The sequence below is a fragment of the Agelaius tricolor genome, unplaced genomic scaffold (assembly GCF_023055355.1).
Source record: "Agelaius tricolor isolate 1412-34295 unplaced genomic scaffold, bAgeTri1.0.p SCAF_33, whole genome shotgun sequence".
In the NCBI taxonomy this organism is placed as follows: Eukaryota; Metazoa; Chordata; class Aves; order Passeriformes; family Icteridae; genus Agelaius; species Agelaius tricolor.
Window position 1 is genome coordinate 1301217 of NW_027269293.1, and position 24360 is coordinate 1325576.

Below are 24360 nucleotides of genomic sequence, written 5' to 3' on the forward strand. Positions count from 1 at the left end.
TGAGGGGAGATTCCAGCCAGGACTGGCTGTTCCCTGGGGAGGGATTCTCAAAGGAGCCCTCTCTGGCCTTGGCTGAGAGCCCCTCTGAGCTTCTCAGCATCTCCCTGGGTTTATTGCTCACTCTGGTCTGCAAGAGCTGCAGCTTTCTTTGCTGAACTCTCGTCCTGTCCTCCCCTCACAGGACAGGAAATGTTCATCCCTGGAAAACCGCCTTGGAGGAGGAAAATGACCTGAAGCAGTCATGGAGCTTAACTGTTCCTTTGCAGGGTGCTGCCCCTCACCTGTCACCATCCCTGTGCTGCTGGGCTCTGCCCCTGCTCTGCCATCCCCCAGGTGTTCCACAGGCTCGGGGTGACCCATTGCAGGCAGCTGCTGTCATGTTTGGCACAGAGCTCTGCGGCTGCAGGGCCAGCCATGGTCCCTCCATCATTTCTTGCCTCCCCTCAGGGGGCTCTGCCCAGGCTGCTGGGATCCCTGCAGGGTCAGGTGTCACTGCCAGTGCTGCTTGTTGGGGTCTCTTGCACCCTGGAGATGCTGAGATTCCTTAGGCTGCGTTAGCTGGAGTCACAGCTGGGATTCACAGCTGATGCTCCACACGAGATTTTTATTTTTCTGAATTTTGCTTTTCCTGTTTCTTGGTGTTAGGCTGCAGAATCTTCTCCTGAATTCCCTTTCTTCCCTCAATCCCCAAGTCTGCATCATCTTCCATGGGAAGTGTGTGAGGTGTCCTTGCTCCTAAAACTGTTCCAGGCCTGGCAGCAGAGGTTTGGAGGCTTTTTGGGTGGAGTGGGGAGAAAGGAGAAGCAGGCAAGGCCATTTGGCTGTGATGGCAGCTCCTCACAGCTCCCAGATTTCCTTCCTGCCTCTGCTGTCCCATGTAATCTGTTTTACAGCTCTGCTGTTTTGGATGGAGAAAGAGCAGAATTTATGGTGATGGTTGATTTATAGATTAACTGCAACACCATTTGCTCTCAGGCAGATTTGGCAGAGCAAGACCCTTTTCTGTTGATAAAAGGCAGAGAGAAAAGAACAGGGATATTCATTAAAAGGGATAAAAGGAAAGTGAGATAAAGTATGGCCAGGCAGAACAGCTTTTCACTCTCCTGACTTTTCTAAAATGAAGGTGAAATCTGCTTTGCTTTCTGCCCCGAGAATCCGTGTGCATGTGGGTTTGCTGGAGATGCATGGGAGGAGGGAGGTGTTGGGATGCAGAGCTGTATCCCCCTGTAATTCCCTGATAACTGGGAGCAGGGAGTCATTAATCCAGCCCTGCAAGCTGCAGTCATTAGTTAATCAACACAAAGCACTCCCAGCCCTCTCCCCAGCCCTTCCTCCTGGAGGTGGTGCTGTGGGAGAAGGGTGAGGGGTTCAGTGCTCGCTGCTGGTTTGCTTTCAGAATCCATGGGGTCACCACGTTGGGCAGGACCTGAATGAGCTCTGCCTTGGATTATCTTCCCAATCAGGTGCTGCTGCTGGAATAGTGGAGATTTCTCTTTTTAATAGACTCAAGTTTTTGTGGTCTTTCATTAGGCTGTTGTAGACAGATTATTAAAAGGTCATTTTTGTGCTGCAGAGGAGGCACAGGATTTGGGGAGTTAGGACTCAAGTATTGCCTTTCTTCATTCACCCTCATCTAACTGAGAGAAAATGCCAGAAAATGAAGGTCAAGCCAGGCTGGGGGATTGATGGAATCAGCTGTGGGACTTGTGTGAGGAGGCACAGATGGATTGATCTCAGCCTCAGCACCCCTTTCTCTCAGCTCCCTGCTGTTTGTGCTTCCCCTCCAGAGCATCTTTGGTTTTTATTTTCACCCAAACCCCCTGCAAAAGGCATGGAATTATTTTGTGCTTTGCTGCCATTTCACTTTTCAGTCCGTGCATTTTATGTCCATCTGTACTGAGCCTGTTCTGTTGGTTGAAATTAGAAATCTTTGAGGCTGAGGTTCATCTGTGGTACCTGGCCCAGCAGAGAGGAGACCCTTCCCACCTGTGCTCCCTCCTGGCACTTTGCAGGATGATGTTAGCAGGAGGAGGTGCTGATCTGGGGTCCCAGCAGCATCCTGGGGTGGTCCCTGCTGTGGCTGCAGCCCAGGAGCCCCAGCTGGACTGAGAGAAGCAGCTCTTTGATCCAGGAGGGCTCCAACCATTCCTGCCTTCTGAAAGTGTCTGCTCCGAGCTCAGGCCTGCTTTGAAATGAAGATCTATGGAAGTCTGACAGGATCACAGATTGGTTTAATAACAGAGGCTTTTGAGCAGAGCACTGGGGCTGGAGGGGAGGGAGATGTGCTTCCATGCTCCATCTCACTCCTTCAGCCTGATCTGCCTCCCCGTGGGACAATGAGCTTGCAGATTCCAGCTTGGCACAGAGCTGGGAGCAGGGCTTGGGAGGGCTGGGAGGGAGCAGGAGTGCTGCTGCAGAGCTTTGTCTTTATTCACATTTTGTTAACACATTGGCACAAATCAGCGGGGATTTTTTTTTTTTTTTTTCCTTTACTCAGCGGGGAAAATTGTCGAGGGGTGATGCCAAGTGCAGCACAAGTGAGGTTTAAAATAAGAGGAGCCTGTAGTAATGACAGCACTTAAATAGCACTCGGTGCTGTCTGAGAGCTGAGCACTCGTTAACCCCTTAATGTTCCAAGGAATAAATGTGCTGGGTTTGCATCCACTTCATTTCCAGCTGCCCAATCAGCCACACAAAGGGGATCAAACAGGAGAAATAAAGGAAACTTTCCAAACTGTGTCAGTGATCTTTATCAAATCTCAGCTACAACACTTGTGGCTTTGATGCTGACAAGAACACAGCTCTCACTTCAAAGCAGTTGTAGCTGGGAACGGTGCAGTTTGATGGATGAGGAGCATTAAACCTTTGGAATGCTGGATTTTTTTCTCTCAGAAAAGAAAAGAGAGTGTGTGTGTGTGTGTGTGTGTAGAGGCATTGCACCTCTAGCACAAGGGGTTTCCTAATCTAAGAATATCTTTCATTACTCAGGAGCAAATTTCTTTTGTTCTGCTGGAGGCAATTATCCTGGTGTTTTTTTCAGGAATTCGTGGTGCTGGGCCCGGTGAGGGAGGCAGCTCACACAGGTCACTTGGTACAAGGCACAGATAGCTCTGATCTCCCCTGGTTGCCTTTTTTCTCCTTGTTCCTGGAGCTGAAATGAGCTATTATTTCAGAATACAGGCTCTTTGAAGCATAATCTTTGCTTTTCTTTCTGTTTGTATGGTATGCACTACAAAAACAACCAGTAATTAATAATCTGATTGCCAGTTTAGGGAAATAAATCTGATGTGAACAGGTTCTTCCAAACAAATAATGGGGAATGGCAAGGGGATGAATATTGTAGTCATTCATCTCTGTTGAATTGTGTACTAATTATCTTCTTGGCTAAACTGAATGAGTAAATGACTTCATAATGTTTTTCCCCAAACACCTTTTCTTAGTAAAATGGCTCCTTCATGCTGCTCATTCACTGCAGGCAGAGAGGCAGGCCCTGGGTTATTTTTACATGTGGAGGGAGAGACTCCAATGTGCTCTGCAATTTTGTGCTTTGTGCCTGGCACTTGTGCTGTGGAGCTGACTGGACTGGGGCACTGAGAGTCTTTCCAAGAGCAGATGGTTGTTCACATTAAATTCTCTGCTTTAAAAAAAAAAATGTATTTGAAAATTGCATTTGGAGTTCTGGAAAAATCTCCTCTTTGTGTTCCTTGAGTCGGGGGTGAGTGAATCACACTGGAAGTAGCCCATTGTGCTAATCTTGGAGCTCAGTTGTACCTCTTGAAAATTCATATTGCTTTAAAATCTGCATTTTAAAAAGCTCCTGTCTAATGTCACTTCTTGAAACTAATGGCTCTTTAATCCTATTTCTAGCTCAAGGCAGCTCTAAGGGTTGGAGAGTCTTTCAGAAGTACATGATTGGCACAAGTTAGGCTTGGCTCTAATCTTCCAGTGCTCAATCTCCAGGGGTTTGATCCCAGCTTCAGAGTAACCTGAGATATTCTGCCCATCCTTACTGGAAAACAAACGGAGACTTTGCAGTCACAACTTCAGTTTCTCTGGGGAAGGAGGAAGTTTTTCATCCTGCTGTTCTGTTGGCAGCAAAATCGCTGCCATTTCTTCCCATTGTGGGTCATGAGCAAGTTCTGTGTGTGGGAAGGGACTGTCTGCAGTGAAATGGGCCCTGTGGGTGAGGGCTGGGTGTGTTTGGTGGTGCCCAGGCCCTTCCTGAGCAGGTTTGCCCTGATTTTCTCCCTGTGCTGCTTGCCCAGGGGTTGCATTGAGCAGCTGTGGGAGGCAGGTGGGTTTGGTGTGTTTTGGAGTTGGGATTTGGTCCTGTTTACTCCTAATTATGGCTTTTGGAGTTGATGCTCCCCAGCCTGTGTGTTTATCTCTCACTCTGGGTGTATTTCAATAAAAATGTCATTATTTGAATTCATTGATGCTGCTAGTTAAAGACACTGAATTCCATCATCCATTGTGCTGTGGAATGATCCATTCAAGATAAAACTGCAGGCACTTGATAAAGGCTCTGTCCTAGGAGCAGGGAGCTCTCTGGTCCCTCTGTGATCCTATCTGCAGGCAGGGTTTGCATTGCTGATGGCAGGAGCCACAGCAGAAGGGGGCAGGAGAAGGAGGCCAGGGATTCTCCTTTCCTAACCAGGATCTTGAGAAAATGGGAAATGGGAGATTTCCAGCCCATTCAGCGCGGGCCAACCTCAGATTTGATGTGAGGGGAAGAGGAAAGGGAGTTGATTTCAATATTTTAACAAATTGTTGGGAGAGAGGGGTGAAGGGAGGTTAATTTTGGAGGAGGGTAAAGGTGAGGAAAAGAGAGGTGACCGTGGAAGGGAGGTGACAATGCTACCAACAAAGGAACAACCTGTTCTTCTTGAAATACCTTTTTTTTCTTTTCTCATACAGGCAAACCAGCTTAAAAATAGTGTTGCACAGCAGGATCCCTGTGGGTCCCTTCCAGCTCAGGATATTCTGGGAGATTCTAGCATGGAAACCCCCACTTCTACCCTGAGCTTTGCTCTGACACAGTGAGGAGATGTCGTTTAATGTTTTACCTTGTAGAAAAATGAGGCCTCAGGAGCAGGATCTGAACTTTGCAGGGAGGGACCACCCTGTGCTAATGCTGGTTCTTAATGCTTCTGTTGGGTGATAAATATTCCTGATAGACCAAGGGGTTTCCTTTGGAGGCTTTGCTGCTGTTGTGGGGGCTAAAGATGTTGGAAGTCAGGGTTCAGATTCTGTGTTTATGGGCACCCTTTGCCTTACAGGGGCTGAAATAGCAGCTTTTCATTCTGCCTGTCGTGGCTGAGAGCAGGTTGGCATTTGAATCTTGAAGGGTCAGTGTTCTTGGCACAATTAAATCTGCTTTGAAGACAGATAACTCACCCCAGCTTGACACGTTGGCCTGGACATTTTAAATGTGCTGCTCCTGTTGTGTTTGTGTTCCTTATTCCATAATTATGGTGTGTTAAACTGTGTGGGGCCTGCTTGGGCAGACCTTGTGCAGACACTGTGAAATTGAGTTTCTTACCTTCTCCCAGGAATGGCACTGGAGTGACATTTCCAGAGTCTTGTGTTCAAACCTCCCCCTGCCCATGGAGCCCAGGCTCCCAGAGAGTGGGGTGTGGGATTTGGTGAACTAATAATCACTGTTTAATTGCTCTGTGTTGGTGCAAGAGAGTGTAAATGAGGTGTGGAACAAGGTGGAACTGGCAAAAACTCTGGGGGTGACAGCTGGAGTGGGAAAAGGTCTTGGAAGCTTTGGGCGAAGGGACAGGATGGTCTGGTCCTCTGCCAAAGGTAGGGATGGCTTCAGGTGAGAAAAATTCCTCTCAAACAAGGAGAAAACAGCTATGAGCCTTTGCTATGGATGGAGTTTTAGGGTTTTGGCCACTGGAAGCCAAAGCTGAGCTTGGCTCCCTTTGAGGAAGCAGCAGGGAGGGGAGAACCTGGGACTGGGAGGTCCCTGAGCAGCACCTGGTGCTGGAAGCTGCCCAAGTGAATTCCCTGTTTCATCATTCCTTGGTGGCCCCAAAGGCATCCCTGTATCCCAGGATGGCCTGAATGCTCCTTTTTACTGACACACTTGTTTAATTCTTAATTCACAAGACATTTGCTTATTTATTCTCATTGTTCCTGATAATAATTCTAAACCATTAGAGGGGAAAATTGTATTCAGAAATGCTGTTTCACACTTTATTTGTTTGATGATTTAGAGCGATAGAAAATAGCACATTTGCTGGCTTTTATAGTCTGATAATTATCCACATCCATCAAGCCCCATTCCAAGGGAATAAACAAAACACCAAGAAAATTACTCTATTAATGATATCCTATGATGGCAAATAGGACAGACCTCTCTTTAGTGTTAAGGAGAGGAGAACTGTCCAGTTCAACTCATGTTGGGAAGGAATTCCTCCCTGTGAGGGTGGGCAGGCCCTGGCACAGGTGCCCAGAGCAGCTGGGGCTGCCCCTGCATCCCTGGAATGCCCAAGGCCAGGCTGGACAGGGCTGGGAGCACCTGGGACAGTGGAAGGTGTCCCTGCCATGGCAGGGGTGGAAATGGATATTTAAGATCTCTTCCAAGCCAAACCATTTTGGGATTCCGTATTACCAAAAGCAAGCCACCACTCCAGGAAGATCTTTTTCTGACTCATTTATAGCTTTGGGGCAAAACCTTTTGGACTTGTGATTCTGACTCAAAGACTCAGAAAATTGCGTGGAAGTGGAGTTCAGAAATGCTGGATTTAGGTTTCATGAAATAAGTTTGGGAGCTGAGTGTCTTTCCCAGAGAACAGCAAGTTCTAGATGTGTACAAGTGGTACTTGATCCACTTCAGGGATTTTCTGTTGTTTTGGTGGAAAGTAGAAAAAGGTAATTTAAAAGGCTCAGTATATTACTTTCAGGTTGTTGACTTGGGGGTAAGATGACATTTGAGTCACAGAACTATAACTTTTTTTTATCTCAAGCTGCTTTTTCTTTCCCCATTGTGTAAATCTCCTGTTCCCTGGCAGAGCAGCAGCACATTTTTCCTGCTGCAATCCCCAAAGTGCTGAGTGGCAGGGTTTTGGGTGAAGCCTGGCCCTTTGTCTTGGTCACTCTGGGCAAGGCTGACCCTTGGAATCGGGCTGGATTTGTGATTTATCTCCAGCCACTGCTGCTTTGGCCATCAGTGCCCCTTGTGCTGGGGACAGCTGAGCCAGAGGGGCACATCCAGCCCAGTGTTCCCAGCACTGGGGGCTCCTGAAGTCGTGCCTGAAGAAAAGGAAATTATTGGATGTTTTTTACCTGTGGCTTGCCTGTGGAATTGAGGCTTTGCAGCTGAGCTGAGCTGTGGGGATGGTGGCAAACTGCTGAGAGGCACAGGAGTGCTGGCTCTCACAGAGAGCAGGGGCATCAGTGGCACCCAGAGCCAGCCCTGCCGGGTGCTCGTGGCTCAGGGACTGCACCCCTTGGGTTGCAGCAGTTTTTAATCTTTCCATTGTTGTTCTGCCTTGGAATCAATCATTTTGTGTGTAGATGCAGCTCAATCTGTGCCATACGTGCAGGAGCCTTCTGTTTCTCTTTCTGGTTTTAAATAGCAGCCCAAATTCTGTCTTTATTGCCTATCTTTATGTAAATCAGTCAGATTTGTGAGCATAACTTAAAGCAGAATTTGACCTAATTTTAATTCTCTTCTGCAGTTAATATTTTGAATTCCTAAGAATAAAGGCAGAGGGATGTGTAGGCTCTGCTTCCTAAAGACTGGCCCAAAGAAAAAAGTTAATTTCTAAAATCAGAGTCAGCTATTACCATTCTGTGCTGGGGTATTTTGATTTGTATATTATTCCATATAGTTCTTTTTTGTAAGCTGGAAATTCCTCCTCTCTGGCTGGTTTCTGTCCAAGCAAGTCTTTTTTCTTTGTCTCTCCATGGGCTGTTCTCTGAAGCCTTGCTTGGCTTTTTGCAGGCTGCAGTTTCAGATAACACAATAACCATGTTCCAATGTATTAAACTTTTAACATCCTCAAGATTCAATTAATCTTATCTTTACAACTCCCAATTACAGGCACTAATTAAGTGAAGGTTGCATTGTAGACTGGGGATATTACATTAATCATCAGCAGCCTTGTAGCCATAAATTAGTTCTTTCCCAATCCTTCAGCATTTTTCCCAGAAGGAATGGAATGTCTCATTTCCCTGTTTTAAGGGACATTAATCCCACAAAGGAGCTTTGGATCGGGATTAGTTTTATCACATTTATGTAAGTGATGAATGGTCTTTGTAAAATAAAAGCCACAAGCTTTGTCCCAGACAAATGAAATTGAATTGTTTGATAATTATGCAATTTAAGGCACTGTCAAACTTTGGTCAGGGAATGTTGGGAGTCCATTGCTGCATTTATTATTTTACAAGATTAGGTGCTGCATCGTGTTTTACCTTAAATTTTTTCCAAGCCATCAGTTCAAATCAGCTTAGTGCCTAAACCCTGCAGGGCCCCGTGTGGGATTTGTGCGCTGCCATCCCCCTGCCAGCCCAGCCCAGGTGTGTTTGAGTTCCTGGCACAGGTTGGGCCTTGAGCTGCTTCTCCCAGTCATGGTTTTACACTGGAAAATGCAGAATTTGTCTGGCTGAAACCCCTCCCAAATTCAGGTGCATTCTGAGCCCCCAGCCCAGGAGGGGCAGTGCTGGGCACCTGTTGCTGAGCCCCCTCCTGCAATTTCCTGATCCCAGTGAGGGGTAATGAGAAGGATGGGTTTGACATCTTTATTGGAAATAGCAAAAATAATGCATTTTTTATTATTCACTTTGAAGAGAAGTTATAGCTGGCAATAAATGCCATTCCCACAAATGTAAATTCTCAGAATTCTCTGTCACAAAAAGCAAGGAGAGCCATATTTAATTTGCTGCAGGATGTAACCAACGATTTACAAATTTCCATTGGCAATATTATTGTGTGTCATCATGTTAAACACATTGAAATGTGTCCTGGTGTTCAGCTCCCTTCTTATAACCTGAACACATAAATCTTTGTCACCTGGGCTTTGCTCCTGAGAATGTTGTGAACCTCAAAGCACTAAGAGAACCAACAGCTTTAGGGAAGAAAAAGCCATTTGAAACTTCCCTGGTGTTTGTACGTGCTGGGCACACCCAGCCCTGTGGCTGGGACCTGAGGGACAGTTGATTGTTCTTCCAGAATTACATTCAATTATTTGCACTCTTGAAAAAATTCCAGTCAAATTCTTTTGCACTTTACTGACCCAAAATCTAAGAACGCTGGCTTTGGGAAGTGTAGAAGTTGTTCCCTACACCCTTTAATGATGTTTTCATCAGCAGACCCTGCATTTTCAGGGTCACCTCATCAAGAAAATTATTGAATACTTGAATTCCATTATTTCACATCAGACAATAAAATCCAGCAGGGACATAAGGATTGAGCCATGACTGCTTGAGCTGAAGAATATTCACTTTTTTGAATAAAATGAAAGCTATTTGCACAGAAAAAGGCTTATTCTTTTCCAAAGCACACAGACCCTCCTTCACACCTTTTCAGCCCATCTGTTTCTTGCTTATTAATATTTAGCACAGTTTTATTTTGCAGATATTTTCCCCATGGAGAACACACCTGCTGTTCCCTGCACTCAGTTATTCCTGGGGTTTCCAGTGCTGCATCATCACTTTGTCTTCTCCATTTTCCTTTTACCTTACCTGATGCTGTTTGAGAAGGTGCCAGGAAAACACACATTTCATGTGACATGTCTGAGGACTTTTATTAAATGCTGTTTTTTCCATTTTTCCATGGATTGTGTGTTACTGATGCCTTTCAGACACACAGAATTTTGGTTTTATTGCAGCCATTGTGTGCTGTGCTCAGGGTTATTGCCCCACTTGTTCCTAGCCTTGTCCTCTCCCTGTTTTTACATGAAAAATGCCTTGGTTCCATCACATATAATGATCTTTTGGTTTCTGTTCTCCCAGGTATGCCATTCCCCCGGAGCACGGCAAGAGGCTGGAACGCCTGGCAAAAGGTGAGCCTGGCTTTGGGCTGGGCTCAGCAAGGACTGGCACTGACTGGACCTGCTGGGGACGTCAGGGGCTGCTTGAGGAACCTGCTGAGCTGGGGGAGCAGCTTCAGAGCCAGAGAACTTGACAGGGAATTTTAATTTTCCTTCAGCTCTTCCCTCCAAGCCTCGGTCTCCTGGCGTGGCCTGACCTGAACTAAACTAAACTAAACTAAACTAAACTAAACTAAACTGAGCTAAACTAAACTAAACTAAACTAAACCAAACCTGACCTGAACTAAAATTCCTTAAAAACCTTTGGATTTTGAGGCATTAAGGCCAAACCCTCCCATGTCTGGGCAGTGGGTTTAGTCCACAAGGGTTTGGGTTGGAAAGGACTCCAAAAATCCTTTCACTGCACCTTCCCCTGGACCAGGAATGCTCCCAGGGATGGGGCAGCCACAGCCTGTTCCAGAGCCTCACCACACCACAACAGACATTTTCTGGCTGATACTGAGCCTAAATTTCCCCTCTTCCAGTTTGTAGCCATTGCTCCTTCACCCTATAAACACATTTTGCATTTGGTTGTTTTCCTTTTATTTTAGCCTCATCTTCCTTTATTTTTCAGTGCCATAGAGTTCCTATTGAAAAGGAAGAAAAAATGAAAGCGAGGGGAAAAGAAAAGGAAAATGGGAGTGGAGGGGAGGGAGAGTTACTTTGAGCTGTGGCAAACTCCCACCTCTCAAGCTTCAGGGAAGATGTCTGGCTGCAGAAGTGGATATGTTTTAACTTGTTGGTGTTGTTTCTATTTTTGTTCACTTGCAAATGTTCAAGGAGCTGCCCAGCTAAAAAAAAGCTGCTGGCTCAGAATAATTAACTCCAAATTTCTGTGGTTCATCTCCAGTGAGGGAAGTGGGGTGGTTTTAATGTGGTGGTGAAGGCAGGAGCAGGCAGGGAAATCTGGAAGGTTCTACTCCGATGCAAAAGAAAAGTTCTAATGCTGATTTCCCAGAAAACAGACAAATTCCTGTACTGCTTTTTCCTGCTGAGCACACTCCAGGGTGTCCAGGGGAGCAGCTGATTGTGTGGGGTAAATGCAGAATAACTGGGGATGAGTGTCCTGGGGCTTGGTGCTGTTCTCATGGGCACTGAGCTCCCTGATCCCTAAATACAAATAACACTGGAAATGGCTGCTCAGAAATGTTGCATTTCAAAGCTACAGCTCAGTAATTTGCCAGGTTTTAATAGATGAAAAAAGTAATTTTTATAAGAAGTCAATCAATCAGATGACTTGTGTTCTGCAGACTCTGAAATACCACTCCAAGTCTGACAGGAGCAATAATAAGTTTCTTGCTGTTTGTAACTAATTTTTACGGATGATCAATTTTGAGGCATGGAGATGGTTTGTGCTGTAAAACCAGGAGCAAATTATCAATGATCTGGTCTTTATTTTAGTTTCCTGTCTCTAAAAGATGGGTGGGTGATGATTTAACTCTGCAAAGAGCCAAAATTGCTGCCTGGCCATTCTCCTGTCCTGTGCATCAGTGGGGAGAAGTTTACTATGGAGAAATGAGTGTGCAATTAATATGGAAAATGAATAGCTGAGCTGTAAATGGGCTCACTGGGAGAGCCATGGAGCCCATGGAGAGAATGTTAATGTGTTGCCATGTTATTGGTGCTAATCACTTAAAATGTGCTTCTTTATTAGTGGCTTTAATGAGAGCCACTTAAACTGTGCATTAAAAAGAGGAACTGCAGAGAGGGACGACAGACTGGGTAGCAGACAGTCATAATTTGAATTGAAATGCTTTTAGTACAAAAATATAAGTAAACCTGGAATCCAGTAATCCTTTTGACTTTCTGAAACCCCTTCCATTATGTCTCATCAATTAGTTTTGGTTCCAGGGCTTGGGTTATTTGTTTTCCTAAACTGTGATGGGTTTGAGTTCCTACAAGCACAATTTGTTATGGAATCAGCCACTTGGAGGGAAGGACATAGTGAGGAAAATTGGGTTACATTGGCTGAGCTGCCATTGAGGGGTTTGGGCAGTGTTTACTAATTAATTATTTGTGATTAGTGGCACAATTTATAACTCAGTAGCAGAATTTAAGGCTTGGGGGTGTTGAGGTGCTGACTGGGTCAGGTCCTGGTGCCTCTGCCACTTGTTGGTGACCACTGTGAACGTGTCCCTTGTGCCACTGCCTGGCATGGAGCCCTTTCCTTTCCCTGAATATTAACATGTTCTCCCTTTAGATAGTGATATGTAGGGCAGGTTGATGTGGAATCCAGCAGGCTGTGTTGTTTTCCCAAGGACAGCCCTGTAGTGATGCTCCTCCTTTGAATGTCTCCACAGGATTCTTCCCAGGAAGCTCTCAGGGATGTGATGCTTTCCTCCGTCACAAGATGACCCTCATTTCTCCCTCCATCCTGAAGAAATATGGGATTCCCTTTGACAGGGTAGGTCCTGCAGGCTGGCCCTGCACAGCTCCTCTCTCCTGAGGAGTCCACCCAGGGAATTGGCTTTATTTCCAAGGGCATTGCTGTGCTGAGGGCAGCCTGGGGTTCAAACCGGCTCTGCTGCAAAAAGGAGAGTTTGGGTTTTGGCTGAGACACTGAGGAGAGGAAAAGCTGTCACTGAACAAACTCTGGCAGTTAGGGAGCCTCTCATATAGAGAGGGGCGAGCTGATAATCACCCCCAGTGGTGATTCAGAAACACTTTTTGATTTTCTTGTGGATCCAGTGTGATCCAAAGTGGAGCTGGCTGTGCTGGTTCCCTGTTGTGTAAGTGTTCATGCTGCTCTAAGCCTGGAAGGATCCCTGCAGCTCTTAAGCCCTGATTTGAAAAGCGGGGTCATGTTTATTTGGTATGATCGTTTTAATGTGCTTATTCTTAAAGTCTTGTGGCAAGAAGTAAATCTCCTCAGCCAGGGATGGTTACAGGGATTTGTATCTGTGCAGAATCACTCAAACTGCTGCTGCTGCTGCTGCTGGCTGCTCCCAGCACACGGAGCCAGAGCTGCCTGTGGACGGGGGAAGTGTCACAGAGGCCTGCTCCAAAGTGCTCTCATGGAATCATGGAGTGGGAAGGGACCTTAAATCCCAAACATGGGCAGGGACACCTTCCACTGTCCCAAGCTCCAAGCCCTGTCCTGAAACAGTGGAGGCTGTTATTCACAAACAGGGAACAAGTGCCATTTTTCCTGAGGAACAGAGATAGGATCCCTGCATCCAAATCCTTGGCAGATTTCAATGAAGTTGAAATAGGCAGCATTTATAAATCTCTATAATGCTGTTCTGGAAAAAAAAAAAGAAACAGATCAATACTAGGGCTTTTTAATAATTAAAAATGTGTATTTCTGTAATCTCCTATTGATTTCTCCATTTATTCCTCAAGAGCTTGCAGAAGTCAGTAAATTTGGGGCTTTCTTCATGAGTGGCAGTTTGTGCTGGCTTTCCTTCAATAGTTATTACTTTTCTGCATGGCCTATCCATCATCTGGAGTGTTTTCTAATTTATTGTGGGATAATGTTGACAGCAGTGCCATGGATGATGTGGGCTTGAAATGGAGACATCAGGATGTGCATTCACTGACAGGAACATCATCTGTCCATCTCCTGGAGCCAGCAGAGTGGCACTGCTGGGGTTTGTGGAGGGGATGGATGCAGGCTGGACTTCAGCACCTCCTCCTCCTCCTGAAATCCTGCAGGAGCTTCTTGTGTATCACAGCAGCTTTTATTCCCTCTTTCTTGAATTATTCTTCTAATGTTAATGACATCTGCAAGTTCAGATGTCGGCCCAGCTGAGGGGGGAGCGTTTGAACTTCTGTGTGTTTCCATTTTGCATTTGGCCCCATCCTTGTGTTTGGAAGTGCAGTCCCCTGGGGTCTCTGTGGGCTCAGAGCTGCTGGGGTGTGGGCTGTGGCTGTGGGAAGGAATCCAAGCAGAATTCTTGGCCTGTGACAGCTGTGGGAGCTCTGTCAGCACTGCTGGTTGGAAGGACAGGGAAGGTCAAGCTCTGCCTCTTCCATGCCCTGTGGAGGGGAGGTGCTGCACTGATCTTTTGGAATGTTGCAGCCTGAATGTTCCTTTGTAACTGGAGCCTGCAGGTGTAAATAGTTAGGTCATGTAACCCCTTCCATCCACTGTTCTGAGTTTTTCCCTTAAGAGAAATCCTTGAGTATTCCTGCAGTTCACCAGACTCAGGCAGTGCTGCTCTGCCAACCCTCCAGTGGGAAGAGATTTCATCTGTGGGGCTTTTTAATGGGTCTCTGTTCTCAAACTGCTGCATTAAGTGCCCTGTGGGGTGTCTCCTCCTTTTTCCTTTGCTTTGCAGATCACCCAGGAAGCTGGGGAGTTCATGATCACATTTCCCTACGGGTACCACGCTGGCTTCAACCACGGCTTCAACTGCGCCGAGTCCACCAACTTTGCCACCCTGCGCTGGATCGACTACGGCAAGATGGCAACACAGGTGGGCAGCTGGCAGGGACAGCTGGGGCAGTGCTGGCACACACAGCCATGCCACCTGTTTGTCCTCATTCCCGAGGAGAGCACAGAAAGTGCCTCTGCTTTGGGATGGGCTCTCTCACTGTCCCACGCTGCTGGTTTTGCCTCTCGATAATTTGTTTTCTCAGAACTCACAGAATTCACAGAACTCACAGAATTCACAGAAATCACAGAACTCACAGAACTCACAGAACTCACAGAACTCACAGAACTCACAGAATCACTGGCTTGGAAGAGACCCTAAAGATCATTGAGTCCAACCCAGCCCCAACACCTCAACTCAACCCTGGCACCCAGTGCCACATCCAGGCTTTGTTAAACACACCCAGGGATGGTGACTCCACCACCTCCCCGGGAAAACTATTCCAGAACTTTATCACCCTTCCTGTAAAACACATTTTCCCAATATCCAACCTGTATTTCCCTTGGTGCAGCTCAAGTCTGTGTGCTCTGGTTCTGTCAGTTCCTGGAGAAAGAGCCCAGCCCCAGCTGAGCACAGGCACCTTTCAGGGAGCTGTAGAGAGTGATAAGCTCACCCCTGAGTCTCCTTTTCTCCAGGCTGAGCACCCCCAGCTCCATTTTATTCTGAGGGTGTAGGAATGGCTTTCTCGAGTGCTGCATTCAGGTTCTTAACAGGTTGTTTTGGGATTGGTAAAGTGGAATTAGTTTTCTGGTGCATCCAAGCTGTGTTTCACAGTGAATAAGGTGACTGATGTAACTGAGCACAACTCATTAGGTACACACTGGAGGGGAAGGAATAAGCTGGAAATACTTTTAAGCTTTAATAACACTATGGTAATAACACTGAAAATACCTGAATTCCTTTAATCTGTGCACTCAGTTAAGTTTGGAGGGTTATGATTGTGTGGTTATTTCTCATTAGGGCAGGTTCCTGGTGTACTTTGGTTTGTGACAGCTCTCCTGGTTTGAAGTCTGCAGAATAACTGACCAGCAAAGCTCATTCAGTAGAATCTGGGAAGTTTTGCCATGGGCAGGGACACCTTCCACTATCCCAGGTTGCTCCAAGCCCTGTCCATCCTGGCCTTGGACACTTCCAGGGATGGGTCAGACATTTGGATTTGTTCTGGAGTTAAAGGGATGGTAAGAAAAACCTTAAACTGTAAGAGACCTCAAATCAGTGGCAGGTGTCTGAAACTCAAAAATAGCCAAGCAGTCTTGGTTTAAAAATGTAAAAAATGATGTTTGTCTGCTGTGACCTTGTAAAGCAGGTTTCTGTGTAGTGAGTGGTCATGGTATTACACCCCAGAAAATGGGGTTTATCATGGAAATTCAGACAGACCCTTAACTACAACAGAGCCAGCAGGCACCACTCGAATATTAAAAGCAATTTTGGGTTCAGCCATGTGTTCACAAACAAGTGACATTTGGGAAGTGCAGTTTTAGATGGAGCCTCCATGCTTACATTGTTAGGCAGCGTAGCGTGAAATTACTGAACAAGCAGCAGCAGGGCAGGAGCAGATCTGGGGACACAAAGTGGAAGTGTGGAAGGAGATGCCCGATTTATTCCCCCTGCACTCCGTGGCACTTGTCTGTTCTGAGCTTCCTGCTTCATACTGCTCCAAAGCAGGGTTAATTAACCTGGGCTGCCAGGCTGGGGGTGCCAGCTGAGGGGGGACTCTGTTACACTGTGGGGGCAAAGCTTTGCTGAAATCTCATTTGAGGTGAAGCAGGGAGTGATCAGCTGAGGGTGTGCACTGGGAGCTGCCTGCACCTCTGTGGGCAGAGAATTCCTGGAGAGGAGGAAATTCCTCCCTGGAGGGGTGGGCAGGCCCTGGCGCAGGTGCCCAGAGCAGCTGGGGCTGCCCCTGCATCCCTGGCAGTGCCCAAGGCCAGGCTGGACACTCCAGGACAGTGGAAGGAGTCTCTGCCATGGCAGGAGTGGGATGAGATGGGATTTTAATGGATGAGAGGGATTTATCCCTCCCTACCTACCCCATTCCTGAGTATATGTGATTTTTAGTTAACTACTGCAGCTTTCCTCTATTTCAGAAATGGCTTCATTGATTTCTATGCTCCCAGGCACAATTAGATTGTCCTTGCTCACATGCAGACAGGTTTGGGGTTTTTTCCTTACCATGTACTCATTTAAAGAAGATCTTGGGAAGTCTGAGCTGGGCAAAGCTTTACAGGCCCCTGCTGTTCCTGCAGTGACCCAGGTGGTGATTCCCTCCTTTCCTTGGGCTGCCAGCACAGCTCTCTTGTCCTGCCTGCCTTCAGGAGAATGGGGACAAGGCCAGGTTCATAATTAGCCAGTTGTAATGTTCTCCTGGACATTATCCTGGGGAGGAGATTTGGGTTGTGCTCTGCTGAGAGCTGTGTGGCAGTGGTGCAGTGCAGGGGAGGAAGGTAATGGTTCACCTCGGAGAGCAGAGCTGTGCTAATTGCCTGCCAGATGGGTGCAATGTTCTGCATCCCACAGAGAACCTGTAAAAAATACAGAATAACCAGCCTGGAGTGTAAAGATCAGCTGCTGAGACACTGGTCCTGCTCTAATTGTAGAACAAGTGTCAGGATTAGCAAAAAAAAAAAAAAAAAATAGCAATGGCTGCAGAGTAGTGTGGGAAACTAACAGTGGGTAAATCCACTTGTGTCTGTAAATGAGTAACCAGGAGGGGCAGATCCTTAGAAATTCCAGTGGAATTTGGTTTGGTGAATAGCAAGTGAATAATCTGAGCTGTCCTGTTTGGTTCAAAGTTTTTTTAGAATGTGGAGTCTTTCTCTCTGTGGGTTTTTAGTTAGAACAGGTGCTTTTGCCCCTTGGGTCTGATTTTCTGATCCTCCTGCTAATCACTCCTCCAGCCCCAGTGCTGAGAGTGGTTTGTGACAGACAAATTGCACAAATTGTCCTTTGTGATGTGCAGAAATCCTCAGGACTGGTTCTCTGTGCTCTCAGCCAGTGTCAGGTCCAGAGGAAGGGTCTGGATCCTTCACAGCCTTGAGGGTGCCCCAGTGGGAGGTGGGTGTCCCCATCCAGCTGGACAGGGAAATAACAGATTTGAGCTGTTGTGCTGATGGAAATGTCTCCATCTGGCCTGGAGGAGCCTGGTGCTGCAGCTGAGTCCTCCCAGCCAGGGTGACTCTGAGGCCAAGCTCAGCTTTCCTCCTGCACCTGATCCTGGGCTAAAGCTGGGCACCAGATCCTTGTTTAGGGATGGGAGAGATCTGCAGTGATCCTGGGGTAAAACTGAGCCCAGATCCTTGTTCAGGGATGGGAGAGATCTGCAGTGATCCTGGGGTAAAGCTGAGCCCAGATCCTTGTTCAGAAATGGAGAGACCCCCAGTGATCCTGGGCAAAAGCTGAGCCTAAATTCTTGTTCAGAAATGGAGAGACCTGCAGTGATCCTGTGGTAAAGCTGAGCCTAAATTCTTGTTCAGAAATGGAGAGATCTGCAGTGATCCTGGGGTAAAGCTGAGCCCAGATCCTTGTTCAGGGATGGGAGAGATCTGCAGTGATCCTGGGGTAAAGCTGAGCCTAAATTCTTGTTCAGGAATGGAGAGACCCCCAGTGATCCTGGGCTAAAGCTGAGCAGCAGATCCTTGTTCAGGAATGGAGAGACCTGCAGTGATCCTGGGCAAAAGCTGAGCCCAGATCCTTGTTCAAAAATGGAGAGACCTGCAGAGATCCTGGGATTAAAGCTGAGCCCAGATCCTTGTTCAGGAATGGAGAGACCCCCAGTGATCCTGGGCTAAAGCTGAGCAGCAGATCCTTGTTCAGGAATGGAGAGACCCTCAGTGATCCTGGGCTAAAGCTGAGCCCAGATCCTTGTTCAGGGATGGAGAAACCCCCAGTGGTCCTGGGGCTGCCAGGGCTGGTCCCATGTCCCAGGGCTCTTCCCAGGGGTCTCCTGTGGATTCATCCCATTCCAGACCCCCAGAGCTGTGGCAGGGAATGCTCCTGGCAGCTGCACTCCTGTTGGGTGTCACTGTCACAGTGCAGCAAAAGGAGACAGGGGAAGGGAGTTCAGAGGGGTTTCACAGCCTTGGAGATCCTGGCACAATGTTTCAGAGTCAGCTGTAATCCAAATATTTGCTTTGGACTTCAGCATTCCTGATTCAGCTGAGGAGGGATGGGTTTATTTGTGTGTACTACAGTTAATGTTTGCCTGCATAGGCAGAGCTTAGGAATTAGGGAGAAATATTTCCCTTTGTTCTCTGCACTTGGAGTTCCTCAGCCATTTGTCTTCCATTTGTCATATTTTTTTTTTTCTGTTTAGTTGTTGAAAAAAGCTGCTGAGTGAAAGGCAGGAAATTATAATTTTCATTCCTTACCATCTTTTTTATTAAATTTCTTTTTATTTTGCACCACGAGCCTGCAGTTCCTGCCTGGCTTTTTGTTTCTGAAAACCCTTGGATGGCACCACCAGAGGATTTTAACAGCTGTGTCTTTGCCCAAACAACCCTTTTAAAGCAGGGGCTTCAGGAAAGTGCCCTCCCTGCAGTCACAGTGGCCTGTGAGCCTCCTGCTATTCACAGACCCTTTCAGAGTTTTAGCAGAAATTCAAATCCCACCTCAGCTTTTCTATTTCTTTGGCAAACTGGACTGAAAATAAATGGATGGGAGTGCAACAATCCCTGCACTCTCCTTTCAATTAAGTGCAGCCACTCCTGGAGAAGGTCTGGGTTCCTGCTGGCTGCCACTTTCACACCTTCCTTTATCTCCTGTTTACTCCAGAAAAACTGCTGGAATTCTCTCTCTCAACATAAAATGGGGTCAGGCTGCCCCTCCTGCCCAGGTCCTGCATTTTGGGCTTGAAATAAACAGCTTTCACTTCATCCCAGGATCCTTTACGTGGCTTGTTGCTTCTAAACCTTCTGCTCATTTCTTTTTTCTGTACTGTATATGTAATATAGAAATAATCTCAAATTTACACTTGGAATATCTGTGATTTCATGTTGTCTAGCATATCATTTTCCAGCTGAAATTGAAGCTTTCTTCTTACTATTCACATTTTGGTAGATATTTTTTTTTCCCTTCAATATGTCTGTATTTCCCAAGAAAATAAAACTTGTGAGGTTTTTGCAGAAGCCTGTTTGGTAATACTGCAAAATTGGTCCCAAAATAAGGCAAATCAGAGCTGTATTTTTGCATTACTTTGTGTCTATGCTTCAACTGACTCTAATTAGACCTTTTAAGCTTAGAACACATAAAAAATCTATTATGAAATAGCATTTCCATAGTTTATTTTTGTCAGACGTTCAAAATTGCTCTTTTACTCTAATTAGACCTTTTAAGCTTAGAATACATTAAAGAAATCTATTATGGAATAACATTTCCATGGTTTATTTCCATCAGACAGATTCAAAATTGCTCTTGAACAAATTCTTCCACCTTTCTTCATACTTATTTTCTTGTATTATTTGTAAACACCCCTAATGCTCTTGATTCTGTGCAAGAAAAAGGAACTTTTACAGCTTTTTTTTTTTTATGCTGAGGTGGAAAGGGGATGGTTATTTTTTTGGAAACTGTCTGGAAGCTTTGTTTTATCAACACTTTTCCAAGCTCCTCTCCTGCAGTTCTGGCTGGGAGGTTCTGGGCACGATTTTTGTTAATGAAAAACCAAAGTGGGGTTTTGTGAGCAGAATCAATCCTGGATTTGCTGGGATTTCCAGGATTCCAGTGCTGGGGGTGCTGCTGGGTGGGGTGACTGAATGGCCCTGGGGGGCTCAGTGCCACCAGCTCCTTCTGGGTCTTGGCATGGGTTATTTATTGATTTATTTTTTTATTTTTTATCCCAGCTCTGGGATAACGTTTTTTTTTATTTATTATTTTATATTTTTAATATGATATTTTTTATTTTATTGATTTATTTTATTTTTTATCCCAGCTCTGGGATAGTGTTTTTTTTAATTTATTATTTATTATTTTATATTTTTAATATGAGAATATTTTTTTATTTTATTGATTTATTTTATTTTTTTATCCCAGCTCATTGATTTATTTCATTTTTTATCCCAGCTCTGGGATAATGTTTTTTAAAAATTTATTATTTATTTTATATTTTTAATATGAGAATATTTTTTATTTTATTGATTTATTTTATTTTTTATCCCAGCTCTGGGATAGTGTTTTTTTTTTTAATTTATTATTTATTATTTTATATTTTTAATATGAGAATATTTTTTTATTTTATTGATTTATTTTATTTTTTATCCCAGCTCATTGATTTATTTTATTTTTTATCCCAGCTCTGGTATAATGTTTTTTTTTAATTTATTATTTATTATTTATTATTTTTAATATAATAATATTTTTTAATTTTATTGATTTATTTTATTTTTTATCCCAGCTCTGGGATAATGTTTTTTTTATTTATTATTTATTATTTTATATTTTTAATATAATAATATTTTTTATTTTATTGATTTATTTTATTTTTTATCCCAGCTCTGGGATAATGCTCCCAGAGCATTCCTGTGCCCCACAAATGCTGTGTCTGAAGGGAGGGGGTGGCTGTGCCCCCAGCCCCACTCCTGCACCCCAGGGATGCTCAGGGAGCTGTGGGGCAGGCAGGGAAGCAAAGCAGGCAGGAATCGTGCCCTGCAGCCAGGACAGGGGGGAGTCCATGGCAATTTTTCCTAATGGTTTTGTTTGTGAGGCTCTGGAAAGGTTTCCAGTGGGTTTGCTAATGAGCTGGGTTGTTGTTGATACCGCTAATTACTCTGCAAACGGGGGGTCAGGGCTCATCTTCCTTCCCACCAGCTTCCAACCACCAGCATTAAACCCACAAACTGCACTTTGGGCTTTTCCTCCTCCTCCTCCGAGCTGGATCCTCATTCACTCACAGAATCGCTGCCATTCATCTTTCAGGAGCCCTCTTGGGCTGCCTCAGTGCAAGGAGAAGGAACCTGGAGCCTCAGCCTGGGTTTTTTGGTGTCCTCTTGGATCCCAGCAGCTCACCTGTGGTATGGGAACAAGCTGGATTGCTGCTGCTGTGCAAGCCCTGGCTTCCTGGGGGCTTGTTTCTCCCAAAAGCTGAGATTTCTCCCAAAAGTTGAAATTCTGTGCTGGGAGTGCCCAGGGAGAAGCTGGGAGGTGTTGTCTGTGTTCCTCTGCTGCCTTTTCCCAGAACCACCCCTCCTTCCCAGGAAGTTGCTTTTAGGCTCCATTTATATTGAAAAGCAGGTAGAAAAGCTTTAAGCAAAGATCTTGGTCTGGCATTTCAAAGCTGAAAGAGCTTCAATTTCGAGCATGTTGGGTTTTGTGATGGATGAATTTCCATTTAGGGAAAGTGGGAGGCTCAGCTGAGTCTTACCAACTGCTTTCATCTGAATATGAAGGGTTTTGTCCGTGAAAACCAGTGGTGCCACTTAAAAGATGTCATTTTGGTGACTATTTCTGCATAAGGAAAAGGATTATTTTCCATTAACCTTTCCTATGTGGTGGAACTGCTGAGGTTCAGTTCAGTGTTAATAGTTGGGAATTGAAGGAAATATCCTCCCAAAACTGTTGCTGAAGGTTGAAGTTGAATGAGTCTGCACTTTTCCATAAATCGTTTGATTTTATGACTTCAAGGAGACAGTCATTTTATTTGACTGTTATTTTATAGAGACTTATTTGTGTTTTTATGTTTAAAAATATTGCAAATAAGATAATGGCTGTACATTCCATAGCCACAAATTCCCCCCTATCAGTCTTGGAGTTAGAATTGATGGGGCAGGGCTCCTGGTGTGGTCACATGTTTTACCACAGGCTCCAAATTACAGTTGCAGATAATAAAATAATGAGGAAAGGAAGAATGTTGAGGTTTTAGGCTGGAAAAAGGTTTAATTGTGCATTTCCTTACAGTATTTTTCCATGTGCTTATAGTTAATAAAGCCATTAACTTATGGAAAAGGAGAGGTGAGGCTGGGAAAAGCCTTCAGAGGGTGGAAAAAGTGAAGTTCCTGCAGATTTGGTGAATATGGAAACTCCTCTCTTGTTGCTCTTTTGGGTCTCAGCTCCCCTGTAACCAAGGGCACAGAACTGACCCTAAAGCTGTTGATTTTTGTTTGGTTTTTTTCACTCCCATTTTCAGGACTTGCAGAGGGTCCTTGGAGATGCCAGTTGTGAATATTCTGTTGTTTTTGTGAATATTCTGTTGTTTTTGTGAATATTCTGTTGTTCATTCCTCTGTTTGATCTGCGGCTCTGCCAGCCCTGCTGCTCCCAGGGCTGAGGGATGGAGGGGAGAGGGGAAGGTGCTGGGTGGGATCTCAGAGTTCCTGGAATTTCTCACCTGCCATTTGGACCAAATGTTTGTGCTGCCCTTCAGTCCTGTGCTTTGGGTGATCACATCACCCCAAAATCCTTCTCAGGGCTGTTGATCCATAGGAATTCTGTGAATTCCCAAACTGGAGCCTCGTGGTTCAGTTTTGTCTCACGTAAAGGAAATGAGGTTTCAGATCTCTCCTTAGTGCTGGTGTTTTAGTGTAGATATGTTAGGGGGTTTTTTTTTCTATAAAGTTTAATAATAGTGGAATAGAAAAGTGTTAGAATTGGAGGGAATTTGGGAGGATATATTCAGCAGAAATTGGGATGGGGAGGGACAGAGATGGGGGTGTAGGCATAATGTCTTTTAGGAAATACATGTGTTTATGGCCACAGTGAAACACTTTGAATGAAATACAGCTCTGTGTGTGTGGAAGGGGGGAGGCAGGGTGTGGGACTGAAACAACCTTGCTGCTTTTGTCCTGCTGGAATGGAGCAGAGCAGGGAATTGATGGCAAAGGCCATTCCTCACCCTTCTGTAGCCTCACCCTCCTCCTGGCCTCCCCCATTCTCCCTCTCCAGCTCTCTCACACACACAGAACATTCCCTTTCCCAGCTGTGTTGGAAGCATCAGCAGGATCCCAGTGCTGTCTGAGGGGAGGCTATGGAACAATGTCCTGGCCATGCTGGGGATGTGGCTGTGACACAACTGCAGCAGCTGAGGAAACAGCGCTGCACGCTCCAGAAGGAGCCCCAGAGGAGGAGGGCTTTGTAAATTATTCATGCTGGCTGCTGTGAAAGCAATGGAATTAAATTAAAATTGAAATATAAACATCCATCATGGTAGATTTGTGGACAAAAAGGAGCTTGGCTGCTGGGGGGTGTGGAGGCCACAGTGCCAGGGCTGAGTCCAGCCCAGCAGCGTCCCCAGAGCTCAGCCTGGGCTTCTCCAGCACTGCCCAGGGGCTGGGGGAGCCTCTGGGGCTGCTGGGGGAGCCTCTGGGGCTGCTGGGGGCTGGAAACTGCTCTGCAGACCCTGGCCCTGAGTGCCTTGGGCTGTGCTGGCAGATTTGAAGGTGTGGGGGTGTCTGTGCTGCACCCCTTGGGTCCAGCTCAGCATCGCCTAAGGCAGAGCTCCCCTTTGAAGCCATTTTTCAGCCTCTGAGGAGGGTAATCCCCAGAGCTGTGCTGGGGATGCTCTTTTGTGTTCCTCTTTGAGCTCTGCACAGGTGCTTTTAAACTTTCTGAAGGAAAATCTGCTCAATCCCTCAGGCCAGCACTGGTGGAGGTGCTGTGGGAAGCTCCTGCCTGGGCTGGGGTTGGAAGCTTGGGTGCCATCTGTGTTCCTGCCATGTTGTGGCCAAATTGCATTTCCAGCCTCTCTGGCCTCAGCTGTTTTTCATTAAATGGAGTTTTCCTGAAAGTGCCTGTCCATAAATGCTCCTTCCCACTCAGCACACTGGGGTTACCAGCACTGCCCCAGCCCCTGCACAGTGAGAAACAGGAGCTGGAGGATGTGGGATGGTGGAGAACTGTGCAGAAGAAATCTTCTCTCTCCCTCTCTCAGTGAATTCTCAACTATGGCCATAAATTATTTAGTGCTGGTGGTGAAGAGGGAAGGGAGAAAGGGGAGAAGCAGGTTTAATTTCAGAC

General features: G+C 45.8%; 1 protein-coding gene across 2 annotated transcripts in view; it reads left to right on the forward strand.

Moving 5' to 3' along the window:
* KDM4B (lysine demethylase 4B) overlaps nt 1–24360 on the forward strand; it is a 74343-nt gene that overhangs the window by 17883 nt on the left and 32100 nt on the right. For both annotated transcript variants that reach the window (XM_071451578.1, XM_071451579.1), the window contains exons 6-8: nt 9970–10019; nt 12347–12450; nt 14327–14464. In XM_071451578.1, the coding sequence (XP_071307679.1) occupies nt 9970–10019; nt 12347–12450; nt 14327–14464 (292 nt within the window). The remainder of the gene's footprint in view (nt 1–9969; nt 10020–12346; nt 12451–14326; nt 14465–24360) is intronic.